The 24,201-nt window shown below is 33.7% G+C and overlaps 1 protein-coding gene across 2 annotated transcripts in view; it reads right to left on the bottom strand.

The window, feature by feature from the left end:
- LOC121985338 (mediator of RNA polymerase II transcription subunit 12) overlaps positions 1 to 24,201 on the bottom strand; it is a 64,274-nt gene that overhangs the window by 1,220 nt on the left and 38,853 nt on the right. The window contains exon 14 of one of the 2 annotated variants that reach the window (XM_042538725.1): positions 5,968 to 6,090. The exons of the other annotated variant lie outside the window; for it this stretch is intronic. Within the exon in view, the coding sequence (XP_042394659.1) occupies positions 5,983 to 6,090 (108 nt within the window). The 3' untranslated portion in view covers positions 5,968 to 5,982. Of the gene's footprint in view, positions 1 to 5,967; positions 6,091 to 24,201 lie in introns of those variants that run through there. 2 annotated transcript variants of the gene reach the window in all.

The raw sequence follows: 24,201 nt of genomic DNA, 5'->3' as shown, positions 1-24,201 counted from the left end.
TCTAGAGCTGAAACAGAAACAACTCTTTATTTTCTGGCTTCATAATCGCAAACACTACCTAAGATATCATTACAAATTAGGAATATTAGATATCAAGATTTTTAATTTTCAATATCTACTAATTAAATCTCAAAGGAAATATCATATATTTTTTTTATATATCAATTTTCAACTATGTGCTTCATTGCTGAATAGTAGATCCCTAGTCTTTTTCTATTATATCGCTTAATGGCTAGAAAGTCATGCCTCTATATAAAAAATAAATAACTAGAGGAAAATATTGTGTTCCTAACCAGATTAGAGAAGAGTATAACACACCTGCATGAAAGAATCAGAGAGGTTGTGATTGATTGAGGCAACATCCAGGTGAAGCAAGCAGAAAAGGAGAAAAGGAGAAAAGGTGTTAGTGGTAAAAAGTTGGAGACAGTGGAGGTCTAGGATGAAGGAGAAGCCAATCGCAAAAGTCACCGAGTCCAGCAAGAATAGATGTAGGCGCATGGATGAAAACAGATTGTGATAACAGAATAATGGATCTTGAAAAGTAGCAAGACATGCTATAAGCAAGATGAAGGCAGATACTATGAAGAGGGTGGCATGCTGAAATGAGACCCTGTGACATCATAGGATATTGCAGGCCTGTAAACCCGACTACCGACATTGTGGGTATAGCAATGGCAATGGATGTCCAACAAAGGGTTTCACCGTAGGAATGGGCAACCTGAGTGCTAGATGTGTCTCAAAGAAGATGCAGATGGGCAGGATTACAGGACCACAGGAAAAGAAATGAGGAAGTACATAGTCCTGAGGATTAGTGAACCGCGTAGATAGGTTGGTAAAAGCAATACTTTTGTTCATGGACTATAAATCCTTTTGCAAGCATTGCCTAAGATATGAGGAAGATGACAGTGAAGGATGCGACCTCAATAATGTTGTCATCACCATCCAACTGATTATCCAAGGCCCCACCTAGAAAAAATCTTCTTGTTGACATTATTCAATGAGTGCAGAATGATAGTGGAAAGGAAGAGACCTAAGTAATCAAGAGTGACCAAAAAATTGGCCATGACTTCAATGGAAGTAATTATGACGTCTCCATAACATTCCAGAAAACCACAATTCTTCCATACGTTCATGCAACGAAGCATTCATGATCCCCAGTTTTGATTCAAAAATGTTACAACTTAGTTTGGAGAAGTATAGTTGTACAACATGTACAAATATAAGACAAAATGTTATCACTCCACCAGTTGAATCTATCCAACAGGTACTAGTATAAGACACCATGATAAAGACTCGACGAGTTGAATCTATCCAATAGGTTAAAAACAAGAAAAGGGAAATTCATGGTCCACAACATAGCTTCTAAGAATGACTTATTCCAATCAGAATCAAGAATGTTAATTCTATATTTAATTAATTTCTGACTACATTATCTCAGCTATTGTGATAATGCTAGGTTGTTTCCCGAAAAAAACGTATTGTAGGGTCTGACTGTAACGTCTCGATAAAAACCACTATATCTTCTGAACTCGGGTATAGTATTAAATATGTAAGAGTTCACGTTATAGGATAACGTATTGGCAAGGACCACTACATCTCCATAAGAACTTGAGTGTAGTGTTAAATAGTCAAAAGTTCTCACACCATAAGTTAGATAAAATAAATATTACAACAACCAAGTCTTATCCCACTAGGTGGGGTCGGCTTGGATAAGAACAAATATTATAGAAAAATTAAAAGTCTAAATTTTGAAACATAGAACATACAAACTCTCATTAATAAACCAATAAATATAATAGATACGATAATTAAAAGAAGAATTAGTATTTTATGTGTACAAAAGATAAAATGGATAAGCGAGAAGGTAAAGATGACAAAAAAAAACTCGGGTTTTAAGTTATGGTATATAGGAAAGCGTAAAATAAAAAATGGAATGGGTATTGTTGTAGAAAGTTGGAGTTAGAAAGGGGGATAGAATTATAGCTATCAAGATACTAGTGGCAAAAGAATAAATGTAATTAGATGAAAATATCAAATCAAGGTTTCCAAACGACCTAGATAAACTTCTACTTAAACTACCTAAGTTAAGGTAAGAATAGAAACCCTTTGTGCTTGTTCTTCATGGAATAAGTTGTTGGTTGACCACATTATCAACATGACTAACTGATCGATTATTCTCGATCTTGATCAATTTTATGTAATCTCATCAAATTCAATGTAGAACATATGTTGTCTGGTCGAGTATGTGCCAAAGTAGAAAACTTCTACCTAAAACCAAAATATATTTCTCTCGAACTCTCATCTCGCGTCTTTAAGTTGATCGTGCTTCATATCTCGAGACTTCTCAAAACAGACTTAAAGGTTGGAAGCTTGTCGAGGAAGTTTTGAGATATGAAGCGGGATCGACTTAAGGACGTGAGATGAGAGTTCGAGAGAAATATATTTTGGTTTTACATAGAAGTTTTCTACTTTGGCACAGACTCGACCAGACAACATGTGTTCTACATTGAAGTTGACGAGATTACGTAAAATTGAACAAAATCGAGAATAATCAATTAGTTAGTCGTGTTGATAATGTGGCCTGACAATTTATTTCTTGAAGAAAAGCACAAAGGGTCTCTATTCTTGCCTCAATGAAAGATAAAGCAGTCAACGAGTCATGTGACTTTGTTTGAATTCAACCAGAAATGATTATTATCCACCAATCGATTAATAACATAGTATATATAATTGACTAATGACACAAACCTAATCGAGATCCAAGATGAAATGGTCCAACAGACCATGTCAAAGTTTGATCAAGAATGGTCGATTGGAATGCAGTTGAGTCAAATAAAATAGGAACAATGATTAACGACAAAGATTGAGTCAAAAATGGATAGAGTAAGGATTGAGCAATAGCCGCTACGAGTAGAATTCCAAGAATAGTGAACCAATCAACTGTTGAGACCAAATCAGTTAACTATTGTGCAAAGTTGTCAAAAGTGAGCAAAGCGCTCGCTTAAGCGCGAAGTGTACCGAGGCGCAAGCCTTGTGCTTCAGACACCTCGGAAGCGCAAGAGGTCTCTAAAGCACGCGCTTCACTGCGCTTTGTGCAAAAGCGTGATGCGTTCGCATTTACACCTTAAACTTTCCTCCTTTTTTTTTAGTTTAAAATCCTAAGTCCTCTTTAAATAGTTGATTGGCCTGCCTCTCACCACTAGAATCGTCTGCCTCTCGATCTTCTTTGTTGTTATTTTATTTACTTTTTATATTTTTTCGACGTCCTAGACGCATCGGGTGACACTTCCGGCGCCACATGATGCGTCCCGCAACGCCTGCAATTACTATAGCATACGGTTACTATAGCACCTATGATAATCAAAAACATAAAATTTAATTAATTCAATCAACTCTCAACTTAAATAAGATAGTTCGAATAGATTTTTATAAATCCTAATTAATTATTAAGATAAAATATATAAAAATATATTTAAAATTTAAAAAAATAATAATAAATTTTATTAATTCATATAAATCATATTTATATTCTGGTTTCTTTTTTTACTATTTTATATTTTTTTATTTATTAATTGATTAATATTGATTTCATTGGTCTTAAGTCTTAACCATTTCAAATACAACAATTTCATCAACTTGAAAGGATATTGCTTGGAATTATGCAACATATTCGCATCCTAAAAATTCATTATCAATTATATTTTTTTGGGTAAAATAACAAATGACGAATTTTTTTTACATGAGCTACATTTAGTTGGGGCAATAGAAATGTAAAAGCTTGTCTGACCCGATCATGCTAAAGAATAAATTAGAGAATTCATGAAAAAAAAAAAGTAATTTGCAGAATCAAATGGTTGATATTCCTCATTCTGATGATATTGATGATTTGGATGAATATAAAAATGATCTTTAAACTAAAGTGAAAGGAAAAGGTCAATATATGATCCCCTACGTTCAAAGGTTAAAAAGTGTAAACAAAACCTATTAATCTTTATTTTATGAAAGATGTCAATGAAATTGTCAAACAAAGACGTGCAAAAAAACAAAGGACAATTTAATAAAAATAAAAGAAGGTGATGCAGTTGAAAATTTTGCTAGATAGATGTAGGATACCAGAATTCCTTTCAACGTCGTTAAATATGATTCGAATCTTGTATTAAAGTTATTGGGCAATTTGGGGGATAAAACCTCCATATCATGAAGTGAGAATTAAGAATTTCTCCCACCCCTAGCCACTTGACGATCATTTATAAGTTAATCCTGTGATTTATCTTCCTTCACATAATCTAGAAACAAAGCTATGAGAGCCGCTTGGGGTGAGCGTAATCACCTTTTACTATAAAAAGAGTTAAGTATTTGAAAGAGTTGCCAAATACGAACGTGCTTCTCAAATCCCACAAAAAAGTTAATGCTATGTTTGGTGCACAATCATGGCAGATGGGTAGACAGATGTAGGACTCTTATAAATATTTTGGTAAATGATCATAAAGGAAGCGTATTTGTTGAATCAGATGATGCTTCAAGCTATTCTCACACCGCTGATAAAATGTTTGAGTTACTTTCTACATTTGTGTATCACATTGGAGTAGAGATAATGCAAGCTGCAATGTCATATAATATTTTAAATTTATGCTACTTTCAATTAAGAAAATTGGATCGTATTTTCAAAAAAATTTTTACTAAATTTACTTTTTTCCGGTAGTCTTTTGGAAAATTGATTTCCACACTTGTACTGGACTCCCTTTGCAACTCATTGTTATGATTTGTTGCTTGAGAATATATTCAAAATTCCTCATCTCAGAAAATTGCATGAACGAACATTGATGTTGAATGGGCATATTTACAACAGACAACAAGTATTGAGCATGATAAGAGAGTTTACTAGATAGAGAGACATGGTAAGAACCGCAAAGACACATTTTGCAACCGCTTTTGACTTTAAAGCGGTTCCATGTACAAGCAAATTTGAGAAAGATGTTTACATCTGAAAAATGGGCAACTAGTCGATTTTCTAAAGAGGCCGCAAGAAACCTTGTAGCAAAACCGATATTGATGCCTTCTTTTTGGAAAAATATGATTTTTGCATTAAAATTGGCAACTCATTGGGAAAGTATTGCGGCTAGTAGACGGTGAAAAAAAGTCTCCTATGGATTATATTTATGAGTCAATAGATAGAACTAAAGAAGTTATCGCTATGTAATTTAACAATAATAAAGAGAAATATCGTAACTTTTTTGAAGTCATTGACAAAAGATGGAATGTTCAACTCCATCGACCTTTGCACGCAGCCAGATATTTCTTAAATCCAGAGTGTTTTTATTCAAACCCTTATATATAAAATATCCAAAAGTGGAGGCAAGTGCATATCTAGATTGGTAAGAGGTGAGAATTTATAAGATAAGATCACAAATCAATTGGAAAAATACAAGCAGGACTTTTTATTTTGCCAATGGCTATCAAACAAAGAACTTCAAAATCACCAAGTAAATTCACAAATAATATAATGAGCAATATCAATATTGGATGGTAATAAAATTAATATTATATGTTTTTGTGTTTAAAGATGATTGGTGATCTTCTTAGATCTTCTTATGGCACATCAACACCCTAAATTAAAACATTTGTAATGAAGATTTTGAACCTCACATGCTCTTCTTCACGCTATGAAGGCTGTGAACGTAAATACGTAATTGAAGTGTTCTGTGAACATGTAAGTTGGAGTTTTTTTAATACATATTAAAATTTATATTATGGATTTAACTTTTTTATTTTTTTGTAGATACATTCTAAAAAAAGAAATATGTTGTCTCAACAACGATTGAATGATTTGGTATTATATCAAGTATAATAGAGCTTTAAGGCGAAGATATGACATGCAAAATAAGATTGATCCTATTACTTTGTCAAAGATAGATGATAGTAATGAATGGTTATTGGAAAAATTAGATGACACCAATAAAGAATGATAATAATTTTGTCTATTTAGTGAAGATTTGCGTTGGAGTGATATAGCACATGCATCTGGGGTTGGTGAAAGTGCATATGACTTTCGATCTCAAAATGTGTCTTCTTCAACATGAGCATCATCGTCTGCTTCAGTAAAAAGAAAGTATCATCAGCTCAAACTAGCCTTGTAGATGAAGAAGAGATTAACTTTGATGATGAAACTAAAGAAGATACCAATGGATACAAATCAAACAATGGAATTGATGACGTAGATTTGGACAATGAAGATGATTATTATGATATTAGATATTTCATCTATCACATTTTCAAAGACTTTTGATTTATTTTTAGTTTTTTAAATAATCTACAACTTCATCGAGAAGCATATTTATTTATAGTCATTTGAATTTTCAAAGATTTTTAATAGATATAATAATCCTTTTGTTTATTACTCGTTTTTTCTAAAGGGTGTGCTTCACTTTGTGCTTTAAGCCCCAAGTGTTATGGTGATCATTCTCACCCTTTAAATATCAAGCAAAGGTACAAGCAGACAACCCAACTTCTATTTATTCTTCATTTTCTCTTGTATTACAAGGTTTCTCCACCTTTGGAGAGGAGAGTTTTCCCTTTGGTGAATACGAGTGAGTTGCTTAATAAGTCGAAGTCGTAGAGTCGGGGTTTGGGGGCTAGTGAACCACAAAAAATCCTCTTGTTATCATTATTTTACCTTTTTGTTGCCTATATATTTAATCAACAAACAATGTGATTAAGACTTAGCATTTGCAAGAGCAATTTTGAAAAAAAAAAAAAAAAAAAAGTTTTAAATTTTAGGAATCGTCTATTCAACTACCCTTCTAGACATTACAAAATCTCAACACTCTATCAACTTTAATATCGTTTTCAAAAGACAATTAAAGAAAATCTACCCTTGTATGGTCGTACATGGGGAACTAATCAAAACTTGTGTATTGCATCTAAGACTTAAAAGTTCTTCTAAGGATCTTATTGTTAAGGTTGGTTTCACATGTAGAGGGGGTGGATAGGAACGGAAAATTATTAATTAAGATGAGTTAGAACAGTAGAAAAAATAAGATAACCTTCAACATAAGGTTGATTGTATTAGTCGCACAAGAGGTCTAGAAAATTTGAGGTTATATAAACTTCAACAACTCCGCCGCCACCATATTATTTGTCGCATTATCCGGCACTACTTGAACAACAGATTGATGGTCATTTTCATTGATGATTTTTTCCACAAAATTGAAGATGTAAGCCTTGGAGTGTGCCTCCATAGATTCTTCAATAAAACTACGGAATAAAGTGTCAAGTTTGCAATTAACATATAAATTCATAATGCTTCTTCTCTTGTGATCTGTTTATGCATCGGTCAAATTAAACATCCATTTTTAATCCACTCTTCATATTTTTTTAGAGATAATTTCGTCGTAACTTCTTACTTTAAAAGTGGCTCTTTTAGAAGATATTAATTTGGAGGTTTGTACCTAGGCTGAATTGGTCAACCACCTTTACAAATTGTTTAAAACTTTAATTGTCATTTGCATAAAAAGGAATCCCCCGCCTTATAAATCCATCTTGCAAGGTACTCATGCACATTATTTAAAAACTTTAACTTTAATATATCATTTATGTTTTGTTGTCTTGCCTTTGTTGGAACAATTGCAGATGCCACTTATCAATAAGCCCGAGGTGCTTTAACATTTTTTTAGAAAATCCCCCCCCCCCCAACCCACCACACTTATCATCATCATCCTCTACATCACCAGCTATATTTACTTCCACCTTCATCTTTTAGTTCTTCCACCCTTTCTAGCTTCTTATTCTTTCTATTTTCAAGGTAAGCTCTTTTTTTTGTCTTCAACGGATGCTTTAGGAGATGCTTTAACTTGTCCTACAATACCCGCAATATGATGTTTCATTCGGTAAACTCCTCCCTTAAATAAGTCTCTTACGCAATTTGCATATGATCCAATCTCTTTTTTCTTTCCAATACAACACCTCATAATCCTAAACAATATCACTAGACTTTCGCTTCAATTCCATCTCCGATTGTTTCTCATTTTTCGCCATTAATTTTTAATAATTAAATAAAAGATCAAAAACTAGAACAAGAACCTACTAGAAATTTATAAAAACTAACCTAGTATGCTAGTGACGACACTGATGGGGGTGGTTCCAAGCAGAAGGTGGGTTGAGTGACTTGATGGTTTGGTGGAGTTATTTATCGTTTGGAAATGAGAGGTGTATAAATATATCTAGGAATTTTTAAATTTGGTTGAGTTTGACTACCTCACCTACTACCTTGATTGCCTCACCCATTGTCCCCTCGTGACGGTCTAGTAGTTAGTGCATGCGGTGTTGCCGACTTGAGATCTGGGGTTTGAATCTCGGTGAAGCCAAGATAAATACCTCCCTCATGTGTTAGTCACTATTCCAAGGGCTAGTAGTCACCCGTGATTTTCCTCCCCCGTGTTGGCCCTATGACAGGTTGGCGGGGGCGCTGAGAGCGAACGCAATCACTTTTTGCCAACTTGATTGTTTCACCCATTGCCTCGCCCACGTCGCCGGCCTCACGCACGCCCCGCCTACCTCACCAGCCTCGCCTCATCTTTGACCGCCTAAGACAAAAGGCAATGCAGTTGATGGCCACCTCCCACCTAGGTGGCCACTATTTAGAATACTAAATTTTACACATACGCACTTGACAAAACTCATCAACAAGCATAACATTGACTTAAATGTTTTGTTAAACACATCAAACCCACTTGGAGCATGATTGCACCATCAATCTTCCCTTTTTGATTGTTTAATAACCCATTTAAATTTGAGTAATAAAATATACATGTTCCCAAGTTATTAGAGTAACAGTTGGCAAACCTTATTAGCAAACATAACATTAACCTAACTAAAACATTTTGTAAAACAGATTAAAACCACTTGGTCAAATTCAACCACTTGAGGTATGACTGCACCATCAATGTCCCCGTTTGATTGTTTAGTAGCCCATTTATGTTTAAGTTAGGATGATAAAACATATATGTTCCCAAGTCATTAAAGTAATATGAGAGGTTTTAACTTAAACCAAACTCAAAAAAAGCCAATGATTAAAATATGAAAAAATTTAAGATATACAAATTTGGTTAATATTATATAAAGTTATAATGCAAATCAAAGGATGTAACTAAACATAAAACTATTATCCCTCCACCTTATTTTGTTTCTCCTTTTTAAAATTTTTTATTTGCACCAATAATATTCCAAAAAATAAAAAATATTCAAGTTCAGTAGTTCTGGAACCTTGTACAATTTCTGAAGTAAAACCATTAAAAAAAACACTTGATGATTTTTTGACCAAGTTCAATCTACTAAAATGCCTATTTAGTCGGACTACTCACAAGAAAAGTACACAATTAACTTATTTCATCTCAATTGACTAACTAAATTTGTAGCCAACCCTACACAATTCATTAAATATTTTACATAAGTTGGAAAAACATAAATATTTATAAAGACAAGTAATGTTGTCAAATATATAAGGGAAAAATGATTTTTTGCATAAAAACTTTATAGTTTTTCAAAATGATAATCCGTTAAAAAAAGCTTTAAAACTTATTGATCTCCACTTTAGTATCAAGTACAACTTCTCTATTTTCCTATAAATTTTTAACACAACTGATGTTTAAATTTGAAAAATCCATCGGATAATTACCTTAAACAATCATCACTTCTAAAAATATTTGAAAACTAGTATATGTATCAAGTTCCAATTTCAAAAAGTTTAAACATGCATTTTAAAGAATAGGTAAAACACAAAAAAAAAAAATTAATAAATCATTTTTCATTATGCATGAAACTGTCTTAATGTGTCAACTAAAGTTAACCATTTACTTTAAATTCGTTATCACACTTTGGAATCCAAAAATTATTAGTCCCAACAGGGTTTAGTAAGTATTCCCTAAAAATAACTTCCCTGAATAACTTAGTTTAAAGGGTTCATGTGACTTTGCATTGTATTTAAATGAACCCTATAATAGGATGGCATACTGACCTTAAGCATGGATTTGTAACCTAGATGGATTGTCATAAATGGTTTTTTGACTTTCCAAAATCAAATTCAATTTTTTAGACTCATTTGTAAATTATTTTAGGGTCTTCCATGTTATTAAATTTTGATCTTAAATTTAATTTTCTAAATGATTCGCTTGAGTTTCATACAAAGCATTCCCCTTTGTTTGACGTTGGTTGGCAACCTAACGTAACCCTCCTTTATCCGGCTTTGGGACCAACCATAGCTTGGTGATCGAAAATTAATTTGAAATTATGCTCGAAAAGTTGACAGTTATACATCTTATCAGACAACTAATTGAAAGTATAGAGAAAAGCAAGATGTACAATGGTATTCATTAACCTACGAAAAGTTTATGACAAAGTTTTGAAGGAAATTATATGGAGAATCTAAAAAAGTAGTGAGAGAGAGTATATTGAAATAATCACGGATACAAGACAATGTAATAACAAGAGTGAAGACTTTGAATAGATTAACTAAAGTGTTTCCTATAAAGATAGGGTTACATTAAGAATTAGCTCTAATTTATACATTTGTATACTAGTCATATATAACATGAATAAAAATGCGTGCAGTTATAAAGGCTAAGTTCACATCTTGGCTAGAAACTCTAGAAATAAAAGGTTTTAGGCTTTGTAGAATAAAAACAATATATAAAATTTAAGTTTAGTAATATTAGATGTAGCAAGGCAATTGTTAAGCTAAGAGGGATGAACTTGGGTTTAGTTATTAGATGTAGCAAGGCAATCCCTTTTAGCCTAAAGAATGTAACAAAATGGTGATTATCAGCTACCAAACTCGCGTCAAATTCATAATTGACTTAGTACTCATTCGATTGATTAGATTAACTCAATTGACGATTGATCCTAGCCTCCACCTTGAATACAAACATTCATACATTCTATTTGTTGCTTGATGCTCTCAAATCGACTAGTTGATTGACTCAACCACTAGTTAACAGAAATCACCCTTTAGCAGCTATAACCATTCTAATGATCGAGTCAGCTTAAATTGAAAATATACTCTCGCCCATGTATACATGTCTCTTAATTCTCATAGTTCACTTAAGCCCCACAGTTGTCTCCCATTAGGTTACTTGTCCCTTTGATGCATCACGCCCTCAGTTCATTCCATGTGCCATCTTTCACACTTAACGTATATAATGCACCTCCACCATTTGTCGTCAACGTTGCTCTTGATGCTTCTTGTCCTGTCAGCTCTCATCACTCCGATCAGATTTCATCCGGATCTCGCAGCCGCCAATTGCCACTTGGGTTTATCTCTTTATTGTGTTGATGTGCCAGTTGATCTTTTGATGCATTTATTTGATTCCTTCCATGGTTGATTGTTTGTATGTGATGGATGAATTTGTAATAAAATCAATGTTCCATGTTTTAGATTTTCATGTATTAGGTTTGAAGTGGATGATGAATACAACTTGTTTGGTTTAATTCCCCATAGATTTTGGTCATTTCAATTAATGCATCTTAATTCATTTAAGTTTTGCAATGCTTTAGTTCAAGTCAATGTTAGTGATAGATTGTTATTTGGTTGAAATGCATGTAGATTAGATTAGGTTAGAACATTTCCTTTATGGTTCCATGAACTCCTTCACTATTGTAATTTAGCATGTTTATATCTTTTAGTGCATTACTTCATGTTTGCTATCGCTTCCTTCGTATCATAGTTTAATGAATTTCCATATCTATTGATTTCATTTATTTCCATTCCCAGTCATTAGCTTAAGGATCTAAAACCCAAACCTCATATCCAAATAAAATTAATCATGAGATTTATCAAATGACCTGAGTCATCTCTATACTATATTAGTGTAGAGGAGTTCGGTATTCATTTGAATTGTAATCATCCATGGTATGGCATACGGCTAGTTATCAGTAGCTAGCAAACATAATGTTTTGGTTTATAGCTGAGTCAACTAAGCAATCAACTAGTCTATAGTTAATCGACTGATCCTATGATACAGTGGATGAATGCTACAACAGGAAAGAAAGGAATCATTCATTTGACAAAGCTATGCTGCAATGATCGATGACCTAAGGCTACTGTGGAGGTAGTCGACTAATGGGTGGCTCCAATCAACTAATTTGCAATAGCTCAACTTACAACAAATGAAGAATAAAGTACTATTGAAAGTAAAAGGGGAGCTGGTGGAGGCTTGAAGAGTGATGAAATAGTGTGTTAAATTCTATTAGAAGTCTCTTTTATTTTTGTAAGTCTTTCCTCTTTGTATTCTTGTAATCGTGCATGGTGTAAGAGGTTTTTCCACCTCCAATAGTTAACCGAGAAATAGTAATTTTCTGGGAGTAATCCACTGGTGGATCACGCTAGCATTTGGGCCTGCCAAACCACGTAATCAGCTTGTGTTAGCAATTGATAAGCTTGCTTGTATATTTATTTTATTTCCGCTACACTAACTTATGTGACCTCATGGTTAGAATTAATAGTTATTCAATCCCTTCCCCCACAAAAAAAAAAAAAAAAAAATCTCAATTTATCGATCCCAACAATAGTTCACTGTAGCCCTTAGGTCATTCAACCATCCCATCTCAACTCTGTCAAATCAAGAGGTCCTTCCAACTTTCTTGTTGCAGCATCAGGAGATGAATTCTTCACCAGTTGAGTGACCACAAATCAATCGACTACCGAATAAACAAAAATATTCTGCTCATTAGACCTAAATTAACTATTTAGTCAACTAAGTTCTCCAATTGACTGCACTCAACTCCAATTTAACTACCATCATTCTAAAAATAAAGGAAATGTTCTAACCTCATCAAGTCATGACCTCTACAAGCTCCGTGCGTCCTATCAAATTCTAGCACAACATAAGCACATATATCAATCACAATGTAAGGTGTAACTTAAATGTTCTACACAAACATCAAAACTCAAGGTCAAACCCGACCACTTAGGGCACAATTGCACCAACATCCTGCAAAACATTTTGTTTAATAAAATATCAATTAATATTGTGTTACATTTTTATTTGTCTCAAATTTTCAAATTTGTTCTTCAATTCACTTCTTTTTGAAACCTCTCCCCTCTTTATTTTTTAGTGTTTTGAATCTTTTCTAATAAGTATTCAACATTTGAAGTTTATCTTGAGGTAATACTCCATCCTCATCTTCCACTTGTCAAATGAAAATTGTAGATAGCTAAAAGTCCATACTAGGATACCGCTTATGAGGACCGATAACACTACACAACTAAAGGGGATGAATAGGAGCAAATATGTGTGAAGACGATTGACCTCGAATGAAAAGCTTTAGTAAATCAATAAGATATGCAATGAAAATAAGATACAAGCAAAAACAAACAATGTTAACAAGAGTTCATTTAACGTGGTTTAGAAAATCCAAGTTCCTAATTTACAACCCGTAGACTCGTATGGTGAATCAACTCAGGAAGGTCCATTATATTTTCTCATTACCTAAGAGAAACCTCATATAAAAAGCCTTTTACAATGATAAAAATAGCAAAAAAAAATTTAAAAAAACTTAGGTTGTATAGAAAAGCACAAATGAATTTAGAGGTACACACATTAATCTCTAAAATAAAATACTATAAAAAATAAAATAAGAGCAAGGTGTAATGGTTGTTTTTTTGTTGTAGCAATAGTTGCAGATTGAGCTTTTCTTGCCCCTGTTTTAAATAGTCTTTGGGATGTCATTAGATAGCCTTCACCAAGCTATTCTGTTTAAATTCAATGACCTCAAATTCTAATCAATCAAAAATATTGATCATAAAAACCTTGTTGCTAGCTTTTGTCTTTGGCTGAATCGTCAACAATCCAATCAATTGGAATGCATTCCAAGCAGGTCAAATTCGATTAATCAACCTAACTAGAATGCATTCCATGTCTTCCTTTGCTAAGACACATCACTTCAAAGTCTTCCTTATTTACCTTGAAGTCTCACTTTCACTTCCAAGTGTTCCTCGTCTAACAAAAAGCCTTGCATCTAACTCTTCCTCATCTAGCAAGAAGGCTTACTTTTGGGCCTTCCTAATCTGATGAGAAGTCTCACTTATGGATCTTTCCTATCGACGTCTGCCTCACTTGAGCATCCCTATCTGCCTAGGTCTTCTTAGACTTCTCGGCCAACAGCTATTGCACTTCGCAGTCTCTTGAGTATTAGATCAACCTTGCCTTAGTTAGTCTTCTCCATTTGCTGACTCTTGTTAAGTTTCATCTGCCAAGTAGGTCAACGTAGATTTCTCCAACTCACCTATCAAGTGATATTTCCACAGTTGCACTTTATCAACAAACACAACATTAAATTAACTTAAACACTTTGCTAAACATATCTAAATCATTCGGTTGAATTCAATTATTTAGGGCATGATTCCACCAACTCTTGTCACAAGGACATGTCGCCAGTGATCCCTATGCATTTTTATCGTGCTCTCATTGTGACTAGGACATACCTAAGCCAATCTTGGTGCAACATATTAAAGTGTGTCCAGAGGTGCTTAATTCAAGAGTCTATTGTTTATCACCCCTATAAGACCTACCATTCTAGCTAATGAGGCATATTCCAATCTTGGTGTAGCATATTAAAGTGTGTTTAGGATTGCTTAAGGTATTGGTTAGCAAGGGTAGAGTATGCGCAACAAATCAATCTATGAAGGCAATGTCCAAGTACAAGGCTCAAGCTCTTAATGTGTCGAGGACCATGATTATGATATGATTTTGGCAGTCCACTGTTGCGGTTTTTTCCAGCAAGGATAGTGGTTGAGGTTCTCACTGAACTTAGGAACTCATATCCAACTTGTTTTCAACAATTCAATACAAAGGCGCGATGAAGGTCAAGGCATATGTCACAGCCCATGCCCAAGATGTTCTATATACATGATTAGTTTGTATTTGCACCAAAACCCACTTGGATGACCACCAAACATGGCTTGACTTAGTTCATGGGGCCACATAAGCTGTGGAAGCCTCGTTGCTCCATTAAGATTCATTTTGTCAATAAAGGGCCATCTAGTGCTAATTGATGAAGGGTTTAGGCTATCTGATGAGGGCTTAGGTTGGATAGATTAAATGCCTTTGTAACCGATGGAAAGTTAAAATTAAGCAATGCAAAAGTTGAGATAGTTGTGTATGAGTGTACATATCAAAAGCTTAACCCTGTTTGTTAGATGATAATTTTATTGATTCTTCTTTATTACAATAAGTTTTAGTTCAATAACATAATATTATTTGATATTTATAGAATATTATTTCCTTAAACGATAACAACAATAATATGATTAACCTAACAATAACAATAAATAAATAAATAAATAAAATGAAACCATAGATAATGACTAATCAAATCAATTAATTCTACTATTCATAATTCATACAGTACAATAACTTCGTCATTTTTCTATATCAAATTATTTAATTTCCAAAATATTTGAATTCACCATTCCTACCAGTCAAATGAGCTCTCCTATCAAAGTGCTCTCTCTTATCCCATTCTTCTCTAATACCTTTCCTCGAGGTTCATCAAAACCCATAAAATATTACATTTGAAAACAAAAAAAATTACACTTCCTAAGTTCCTGGGTTAATATGGACTTCATCAGTGTGCATGATTGTGTCAATCTGCAATATTTAATTTGATAAATATATCTTGCCAAAACCATTAATCAGGGAGAGGCTTGTATAAGAAAAGATTAAATCAGAAAATTACAATTATATCAATAGATATTAAATAAGAAACTACAATTATAAATGTCAAAGGAGAGATCAAATTAGATGAATACTTAGCACGTCGAAGATTATAAATGTTCATCATAGTTGAAAACCATATGTCTATCAAAAAATTTCTAATGATTAGCAAACATTTTTCAAATAATTGCAGAAACTTGGGACTAACCTGCAAATTCTCTGCTGCTTCACGATCAAATGGAGAAACATTTCGAGTAGGTTTCACAGATGACTTAGAGGCAGACTTAGGTTTCAGCCAACTTGGCTTGAAACTGCTCAGCAAACCATGCAGAATGGCCAAAAGTATATCAAAAAGACTGTCACTGGCATGGTCCAGAAAGGAAAACTCACTGGCAGACTCTAATTCTCTCTTAGAAGAACCATAAGGTATAGTCAAAAGACAGAGATCTGCATCTTCATAGACCAAGCGTGTTCCAAGCAACCGAAGTATAATAGGCGCGAGAATCTGCCTCATGTTCCTACATGTTACAAAGGACTTAAGACAACAGTAGTCTGTTTATGAGGATAAGATAAATAGGTACCAGCAAAAGTAAAAGCTTCAATAGATTATTCTATAATGACACAATTGCACAAGTTGCTAAAATAGTGCATGCTTTGACCACATAAAATAAAATTTGCAAGTGTTTTGATTAATAAAATATGTGGATGTTAAGAGTCCAATGTTTAATCACATATTGATTAGTATTGCACCAGGTATCATGCTAGTCATATTTGCATATTATTGTGATTGTTTTCTTCTATCAATTAAATATATTTTCATCCCTCTCAGTTTGGTGTCAATTAGGTAAAACAACAGTTAAGGGTTTTAATATTCTGCAGCTACCATAGCCTCAGTTTAGGGTAAGGAAGGAGATTATCTTGAAGATCAATCAACTCTCCCTTTTGAAGATGGTCAACTCAATCCAAAATGTCAAGCGTGGAGCATCTTTACAATTGCACAAACATGCGTGCTCATTTTAATTAAGCATCTTATATAGATTATTCTTTTATTTGTGAGAATTTTAAATTTTGTGTAGAGTATGAGGGCAAGGCGTAGAGGTTGAGCATGTTGAAAGCATTGGATTAGGTTGGCACTATTATCTTACCAACTTGTACCATACGTGTGTTGAGGGCAATGCGCCTGACCATTAAAATCAGGCATCAAATCAACCCCTCAAACCTAGTTTTTTATCTCCAACAACCATGTATTTCAAAGACAGTCTTACATCAATAAAAATGAGCAATGTCTGCAACATTCTTGCCTTAGAATGGTGGGCATCAATTTAGAGTAATTGTGTTGGAGTGTTGATATTGGAGAAAAAGGTGAAACCATCACCTTAGCGGTGGCCCCACACTCTCTGGAAATGGGTAAAAATTGGGTGCATTTGACCTAAAGCAGTGGCCCTTTGCAGGGGGGTGTTAGAGTTTTGATATTAGACACAAGTATGGAGGAGATAGAAAGTCCAAGTTTAAGAAGTATATACTACTGCTGTCAAAGCTGAAATGGGGGAATCCCCTAATTTAACATTCAGATATACAAAGCGAATGTAAATGGCATTTTCCTCATTACCTATCCTCATAAATTATTGGAAGCAATCTCAATAGGAATTGCAAGCGCAAGCACAATGAAATTTTCAGAGCAACCATAGAAGGTGGGGCAGAATCAGTTGGCCGCCTACTAAGTACTGGGCTTCCACCACGGATACTTTTACGAGTGTTTCCTTTGCTTGAAGAAGTTTCATGGTTCACACTAGATTTATAACCAATGGATGTTATTGTGTTGATTTGTTGATCAATAGCTCCCATCTGCTTGATCAACTCATTAGCAAATAAATTGCGCAACTCACTGGCACTCCTGTCAATGCATGGCAATATTAATTCAGCAAGAGCTTTCTCAATTATATACTGTTTGCCAGAATTGAAAATTTCACTATCCACATTATGAATCACTTTGGAAGCCTTCTTAACATCAGTACTGTCATCCACAACCTCCCCTTCTTCAACAGAAATGTCTTCAAATTTTCCCTTATCACCTCTCCTAGAAATAGTATCAAAAAGAGAATTAGACCATCCCCAGGGTTTCCAAAACCTTGCTTTAGTAGAAAAAGATCTCCTCTGAGCCACATGTATAAGTTGTTGCTTTATTGATTTCCGTCCAAGAAGAACATCAGGACCAGCTAAAATCCATTTCGTATCCATCACCAGACTCTCTTGAATTAATTTCCCAAGCAAGTTAACTACCTCCGAGTACAGAGGAGCTGCTTCAGGTCTCACCAGTATCCTAGTAAGAATAATTTCAGTAAATTTCTTTTCACTTTCAGAAAGCACAAAATTGTCTGCACTAGGAGATAAGGACCTTATTGCTTCCACAAAGGACATGTTATGAGTTTCAATTTTTTCAATAAGTGATTGTTCATTCAGAAGGAGCCTCAACTCTACCCACTGCCAATGGAACTTAGCAGGTTGCAAAGTATCCAAAACATGCATGAGCTGATCCAAAATCTTTGACTCTGTATCAGCATATGATCTGTGTTCTGCAGGACCTGAAACCCATGATCCATCTTCAGACACAATAGTTAATGCAGGTATTTTGCAATCCATTAGTGTATTAAGGAACAGCCTTGCACGAAGAGGAATAAACGCCATTGTTTTCAAATGCTTGTCTGGACTATGCAGCTCAAGCATTGCTGCAAATTCAGAATCACCAGTATCGTTGGACAGAAGATCATAAAAGCCTTGAGTATTGCGGAAAAACAAATCTCGAAATGGCTTGTGTCTTACAGCATCAATAATAGCAGTTGAAAAACATAGGTAGAGTTGGTTGTCTTCACGAGATGCGACATTATTGTTGAAAATATATGACCTCCATATGACCATTGCAAAAATAGAATAAGAAGGAGGGAAAACTAAACCAAGTGGAAGTAGGTGTTGCATCCTTGAAAGAGCTAAAACATATGATTCACCAACCATTTCTGCAATAAGCCCATCAAAAACTGTTTTGCAGTTACCAACCAAAAGCCGAAACCAATGCACATAAACCTCAATGGAGAAATCTAACTTCATCATGCCAATAGAACGGGAGATACCATTAGAACTGGATCTGGAACTTCGTATGAACTGTAGAACATCCAATCCTTCCTTTAATCTAAAGGCTGTGATCATCCTTTCTAGACTAACAACTCCATGAACAATTAGTCCAATAACAAGAGCAGAAACAGCAGCAGCTTTAGTTGGCCTTCCGACATTGTTTGGATATATCTCATTTGCTTCAGGAGACAACTGAAATTGATTACGATGCGGTTTTCCAGTAGCAAAATTTGCAGAAATAGATGAAGATGCTTCAGCAGCCAAAGCTATTTCAAACATGCGGCCTAGACGATCACCAAGAGCTTCTTTCAGCAAGCAGAGGGAAGTTATGTGAATTTGTAAGATGTACCTAGCACAATTTAGTTGATTACTGCTTGCCATGAGATCTGGAAGTTTTGATATAGCTGTTCCAACACTGGCAATGATTGCAGAAACAGCAGATGCCACCAAAGAGGGATCAACTTCTGGGGTGATCCCACTATTTTGGCGGATAAAATCAACAAGATTCAAGACAATATCATGAGCTATTTTGTAACTATCATTCCATTTTTCAGTGGGATGGTTTCTGGAATTAGCAACAGCAGAATATTTTCTGTCCTTTCCATAATTGTAAACAGCTTCATCAACATGTTGTATTAACTCTTTCATGTTTGGGCCAATTCTAGACATCCTTGCATTCATCTTTAGACGGATGTGCTCATCATCTGAATCTGTCACCCCAGCAGAGATTCCTGAAGAAAACATAAATTCACCATCTAATGGCCTTTCATTATCAAGCTCAGCAAGCAACCTTTGGTCATAAGTGGATCGTAAACTTTTCTCCCACTTTGACACGGTTGTTGCATCCCTATATTTCTTCAGCAAATTGCGAGCATAAGCAAGAGAAATAGAACCATAAGGCCTTCGTATTAAAGCAGTCAAGACATCAGGTAAAAGATCTGCAGTTCGAAGCACACTCTCATACCTGAACAAGTAGTCAATGTAACCAAAAGCAAAATCAAACACAAGTAAGCATACAAACTAAAAAGCAAGCACAATCCATTAATGTATAGAAGTCAAATTAGCATTTTAGCAGTATAGAAGTACAATCATAAACCCATGGTCAGTAGACAACAATCTGGTGTTTTCACAATAAACATTGAAAGACAGTAACTCTGATATAAGCTTGGCACTCGGGAGAAAGAAAACTGAACAAAATCATATCACCAGAAGTAGTAATGTGCAAGAATTGTAAAAAAAATAGAATCCTATGTCCAAACATCTGTTCCCTAACCAAGCAAACGAAAGCAATAATGATTATGACTACTAGAGAAAATCAATCTAAACTCTGGCACCCTCTATTATATATAATCAAATTAAGGATATTTATATATAGGTCCTTGTATGTTTACAGATTTGATCCTCAACGAACCTCAAACTAGCTCTAAGTTTTCAAAAAACCTCTACTTATAAATAAAAGCAATTCTAAGGTCTCTGAAAAACTTGGTAACTCTGTCAATTGATTATAACTAATAAAAAATACAATTATCCCCTTAGATTGTATTCTCTCTAACAAAATGGATATCTTTCTTCCTGTTATTTGTTCTCATGGAAGAATGGATGGGAGGCAATCTACATGTAAATTTGATTGCATTGTAGCTTCATGGACTCAATAAAGCCAATTCAACTTTGTCATTAATCATTTGAGTCAAATAGATACAGAGTAGTTAATAGTTTTCCCTTTTGTCCATTTAACCTGGTCACTAAATTCAAACTTTTACTTTTATAACATATATGTCAACCTAACCACTTAATTCAAACTTTCACTTTATAGGATGTCCACCTAGAAGAATTCAATAACCTTAGATTAATACATGAGAGAACTTGTCCAATCTGCATTGGTGTATTATATAATACAAAGGTGGTTGTATGGTGTAGAAGAATACCCTTGCCTAATGCAACCATTAGGTATTTAAGGGCCATTAGAACTTGCCTTGCAATGACCTTGGCAGCAGCCTCCAGGAGTTAGTTGACTAAATTATAGCAAAAGAGATCGCACATAAGATAGTTCAATTTGTCAATCAACTTGATATAATTCCATAAACCAAATAATGATTTAACATCTCCAAGCATTACTCTGAAGTTTGGACACCTAAAAATGTCAAAGGGTCTGGAGGATACCCTAGCAGCCTCTTAGAGTATATCGAGTACATAATTTCTTTTCCATTTATAGATGTTTAACTCAAACAGACTAGCTCAATGCATAAAAAAATATTGTATCCTTGATTTGAATCTGCTAATAGAGATAAGCTTTCAACCTCATAATCTTAGTTGAGTCATCACTTCTAATGATAATATCATCTATATAAATGGTACAAAAAAACTGCCTCCAGTCTAAGAGGTGAAAGGATTGAATGATTTATTACATTCATGTTTCTAAGCTATCTAATGCATTCATGCTTCCAAGCTGAAAGAGAGTATACTGAATGTATTAGACTCTTTTCTAAGTAAGATTCAAAATCTTGAGCCCTAGTCGGAGTTTTTGACTTTGAGTGATATTGTTTATGTATTATGCCAACATTTTGGCATATGTTACCGGATGAAAATTTGAGAGAGCAAGGAGATGAAAAGAAGAAAAGAACCATAACTATACATATTTACGTTAAGCTTTCATATCCCATTTAAATGGTATTTTTATATTGTATTATACGAGCATAAGCTAAAAAGATAGCAAACAATAACATTATTTTAATTCATCATGACAAATTTATATCATGCTAAGGGTGGCAAATGTATCAACATACTTGAAACAAGAACATAAATTGTTTGTATCAAATAGTATTGAGTTTTAATAATTTATTGGAACAATGAGTTTTGACTGTGCCTCCCAATATTTTGCGAGATTTCACACTGTAGATCTACGAGAATACAACTTATATACTCCTCAAATTTATGGACAGAGAAAATTGTTTCATCTACACCTAATTAATATAACATCAGAAGAATATATCATTGATAACAATTGATCTAGAGGCAAACAAGACACAACTAGTAGTCTAAAGTAGGCATATTCATGGTTTAAAGTGTAGTCTCGGCACGAAACGGGCAAAACATCTCATTCTGCCTGGCGACTGGCATCGGCACGACTCCAGCGCCAAACCTGCAATAACTGCGACATGTTGCGCAACCCCATGCCCGCGACGGAGGAGTCGCATAACCCTTCCGCTGCCGTCGCGGAGGCGTCGCGCAACCCTGCGGCCGCTGCAGAGGGGTCACACGACCACCGCGGTAGCATTAGAGTAGTCACGCGATCCCCGCAACCATGACTGAGGGGTCGCGCAACCCCGCGGCAGCACCGAAGTCACGCAAGCTCGCGAGTGGTGTCAGATTTTGGATTTTTTTTAATTAAACTTAGATTAATTATTTTAATCAACTCCTAGCTATAATGGAGATAATCTAAAGAGACTTTATTAAACCCTAATAAAATTATCTAATTAATTTTATATTTCATTTATTTTAATTTAAAAATTATAATAAATTTTTTTTTATTTATTTATTTATCTATTTTCATATCTTTTCCTTTTTTTAAAAGATTATTTTTTATATTGTTTATTTTTAAAATATTTATGTTAAATATTTATTTTTTAATTAATATATTTTATATTAAAAAATACCGAAACTATATCGGCACGTCCAAGACCAAAACCTCGGCACGGGTCAAAATTTTAAACCTTGGGCATATTGATATAGTCTTAACAACAAGATAGACTAAGTTTGCATGGTCAGATTATTGTGTACCCTTTTTCCACCAGCTGAGTTTTAAGCCTATCAAGCACCAAGGGATAGTTGGATTCATAAAGGAAGAGTGAATAGCTACAAGTGACATTAGAGACATTGCCATCCCATCTACCATAGTTTTTTTTTTATAGCTCGAAACACATAATGCCTGTCAAGTATTTTCCTTCTTGCAATAGGAAGGTCAAGGACTGCATAGCATCTATGATTACAGAGGATTCTAATAAAGAAACAGCCCGAAATAGAAACTATAAGAGGCCCAAATCATGGGCATTTATTGTAGGTCCATAGTACTTGTTACTAGTGTCACTCATTTATAATAAAAGATGGTAGAAATGATAAAGAAATAGAGATGGCAAGTATCTCACATAAAGATTAAAGCATATAGATTAAAGTAGAAGAAACAAAGACAGTGGACGCAGAACATGTTACATTGATTGAAAGAAAGGCTTAATGCCACCCAAGAGAATAGCAATCATAATTTATTTCAAAGGCTTAATGTCACCCAAGAGAATAGCAATCACAATTTACAATCAATTAGTATAGAGATTAAGGCAAGGTTTAAATCTCGACCCATACTGAGGTTCAATCCCGGACCGGAATAATACGATTTCGGTATCGTATCGTGCCGATATAGTTTTGGTATTTTTTTAAAAAATTTAAATATAAATGTACATAATTTTATTAATATTTGATTATTAAATATGCTTTTATTTTGAGATGTTAAATTTATATTTCAATATTTTCACATAAGATAATGTCTATTAATTTTTTATAAAAATTATTTTAAATTAAGTAATTCTTAAAATTAAAAACAAAATTTAAAATTATAAAATCATTTGAAAAGCTAAAAATAATTATAAAATTATTTGAAAATCTTAAATTATTTTTTTTAATGTATTTGTAAATTTTTTATTTTAAAAAATTTATTAGATATGTTTAAGAATTATATTTTTAAAATTTTTAGATTGTTTAACATTTATATTTAATTTTAAAATTATTCTAAAAAAATAAATTATTTTATAAAATATTTATTAAATTTTGAAATAATTTTTAATATTTTATAACTATTATTATAATAGTTTATTTTAAAAAATATATATTTAAAAATAAAAAATTAACTATATCAAAAAGAAAACTAAAAAAGAATCGCAGCAGAACTGCGGAGGTCATCTCGGCACCGTGGTCCCAAGGAGGATTTAGAAATATATAAAATTTTATAAGAATTTTTTAAAATTTTAAATAAATTTTTATACATTTTAATCGGATAATTCAATTAGGATGTTAAGAAATATGTTTAACTATTTATTTAAATTAGGGATTGATTGGATCCATAAAAAAACAATAACATAGCTAGAAGATAAATAAATAAATAATTTATTATATATTTTTAGATTTAAAATGTATAATTAATTAGATAATTTCATTAGAATTTAATTTAACCTCTTTGTATTATCCTTATCATAGCAAAGATTTGATTGAGAGAATCAAACTAAATTCAATTTTAATTAAAAAAACTCAGTTTTAAAACCCGACAGCGTGACCTCCAGTACGTACGGCCGCTGAGTCGCACGACCACTTCGGCGCAGCCGCT

The sequence above is a fragment of the Zingiber officinale genome, chromosome 5B, assembly GCF_018446385.1.
Source record: "Zingiber officinale cultivar Zhangliang chromosome 5B, Zo_v1.1, whole genome shotgun sequence".
Taxonomy (NCBI): domain Eukaryota; kingdom Viridiplantae; phylum Streptophyta; class Magnoliopsida; order Zingiberales; family Zingiberaceae; genus Zingiber; species Zingiber officinale.
Note: the sequence above shows the minus strand (reverse complement) of the source record. Positions and strands in the feature narration are given on the sequence as shown.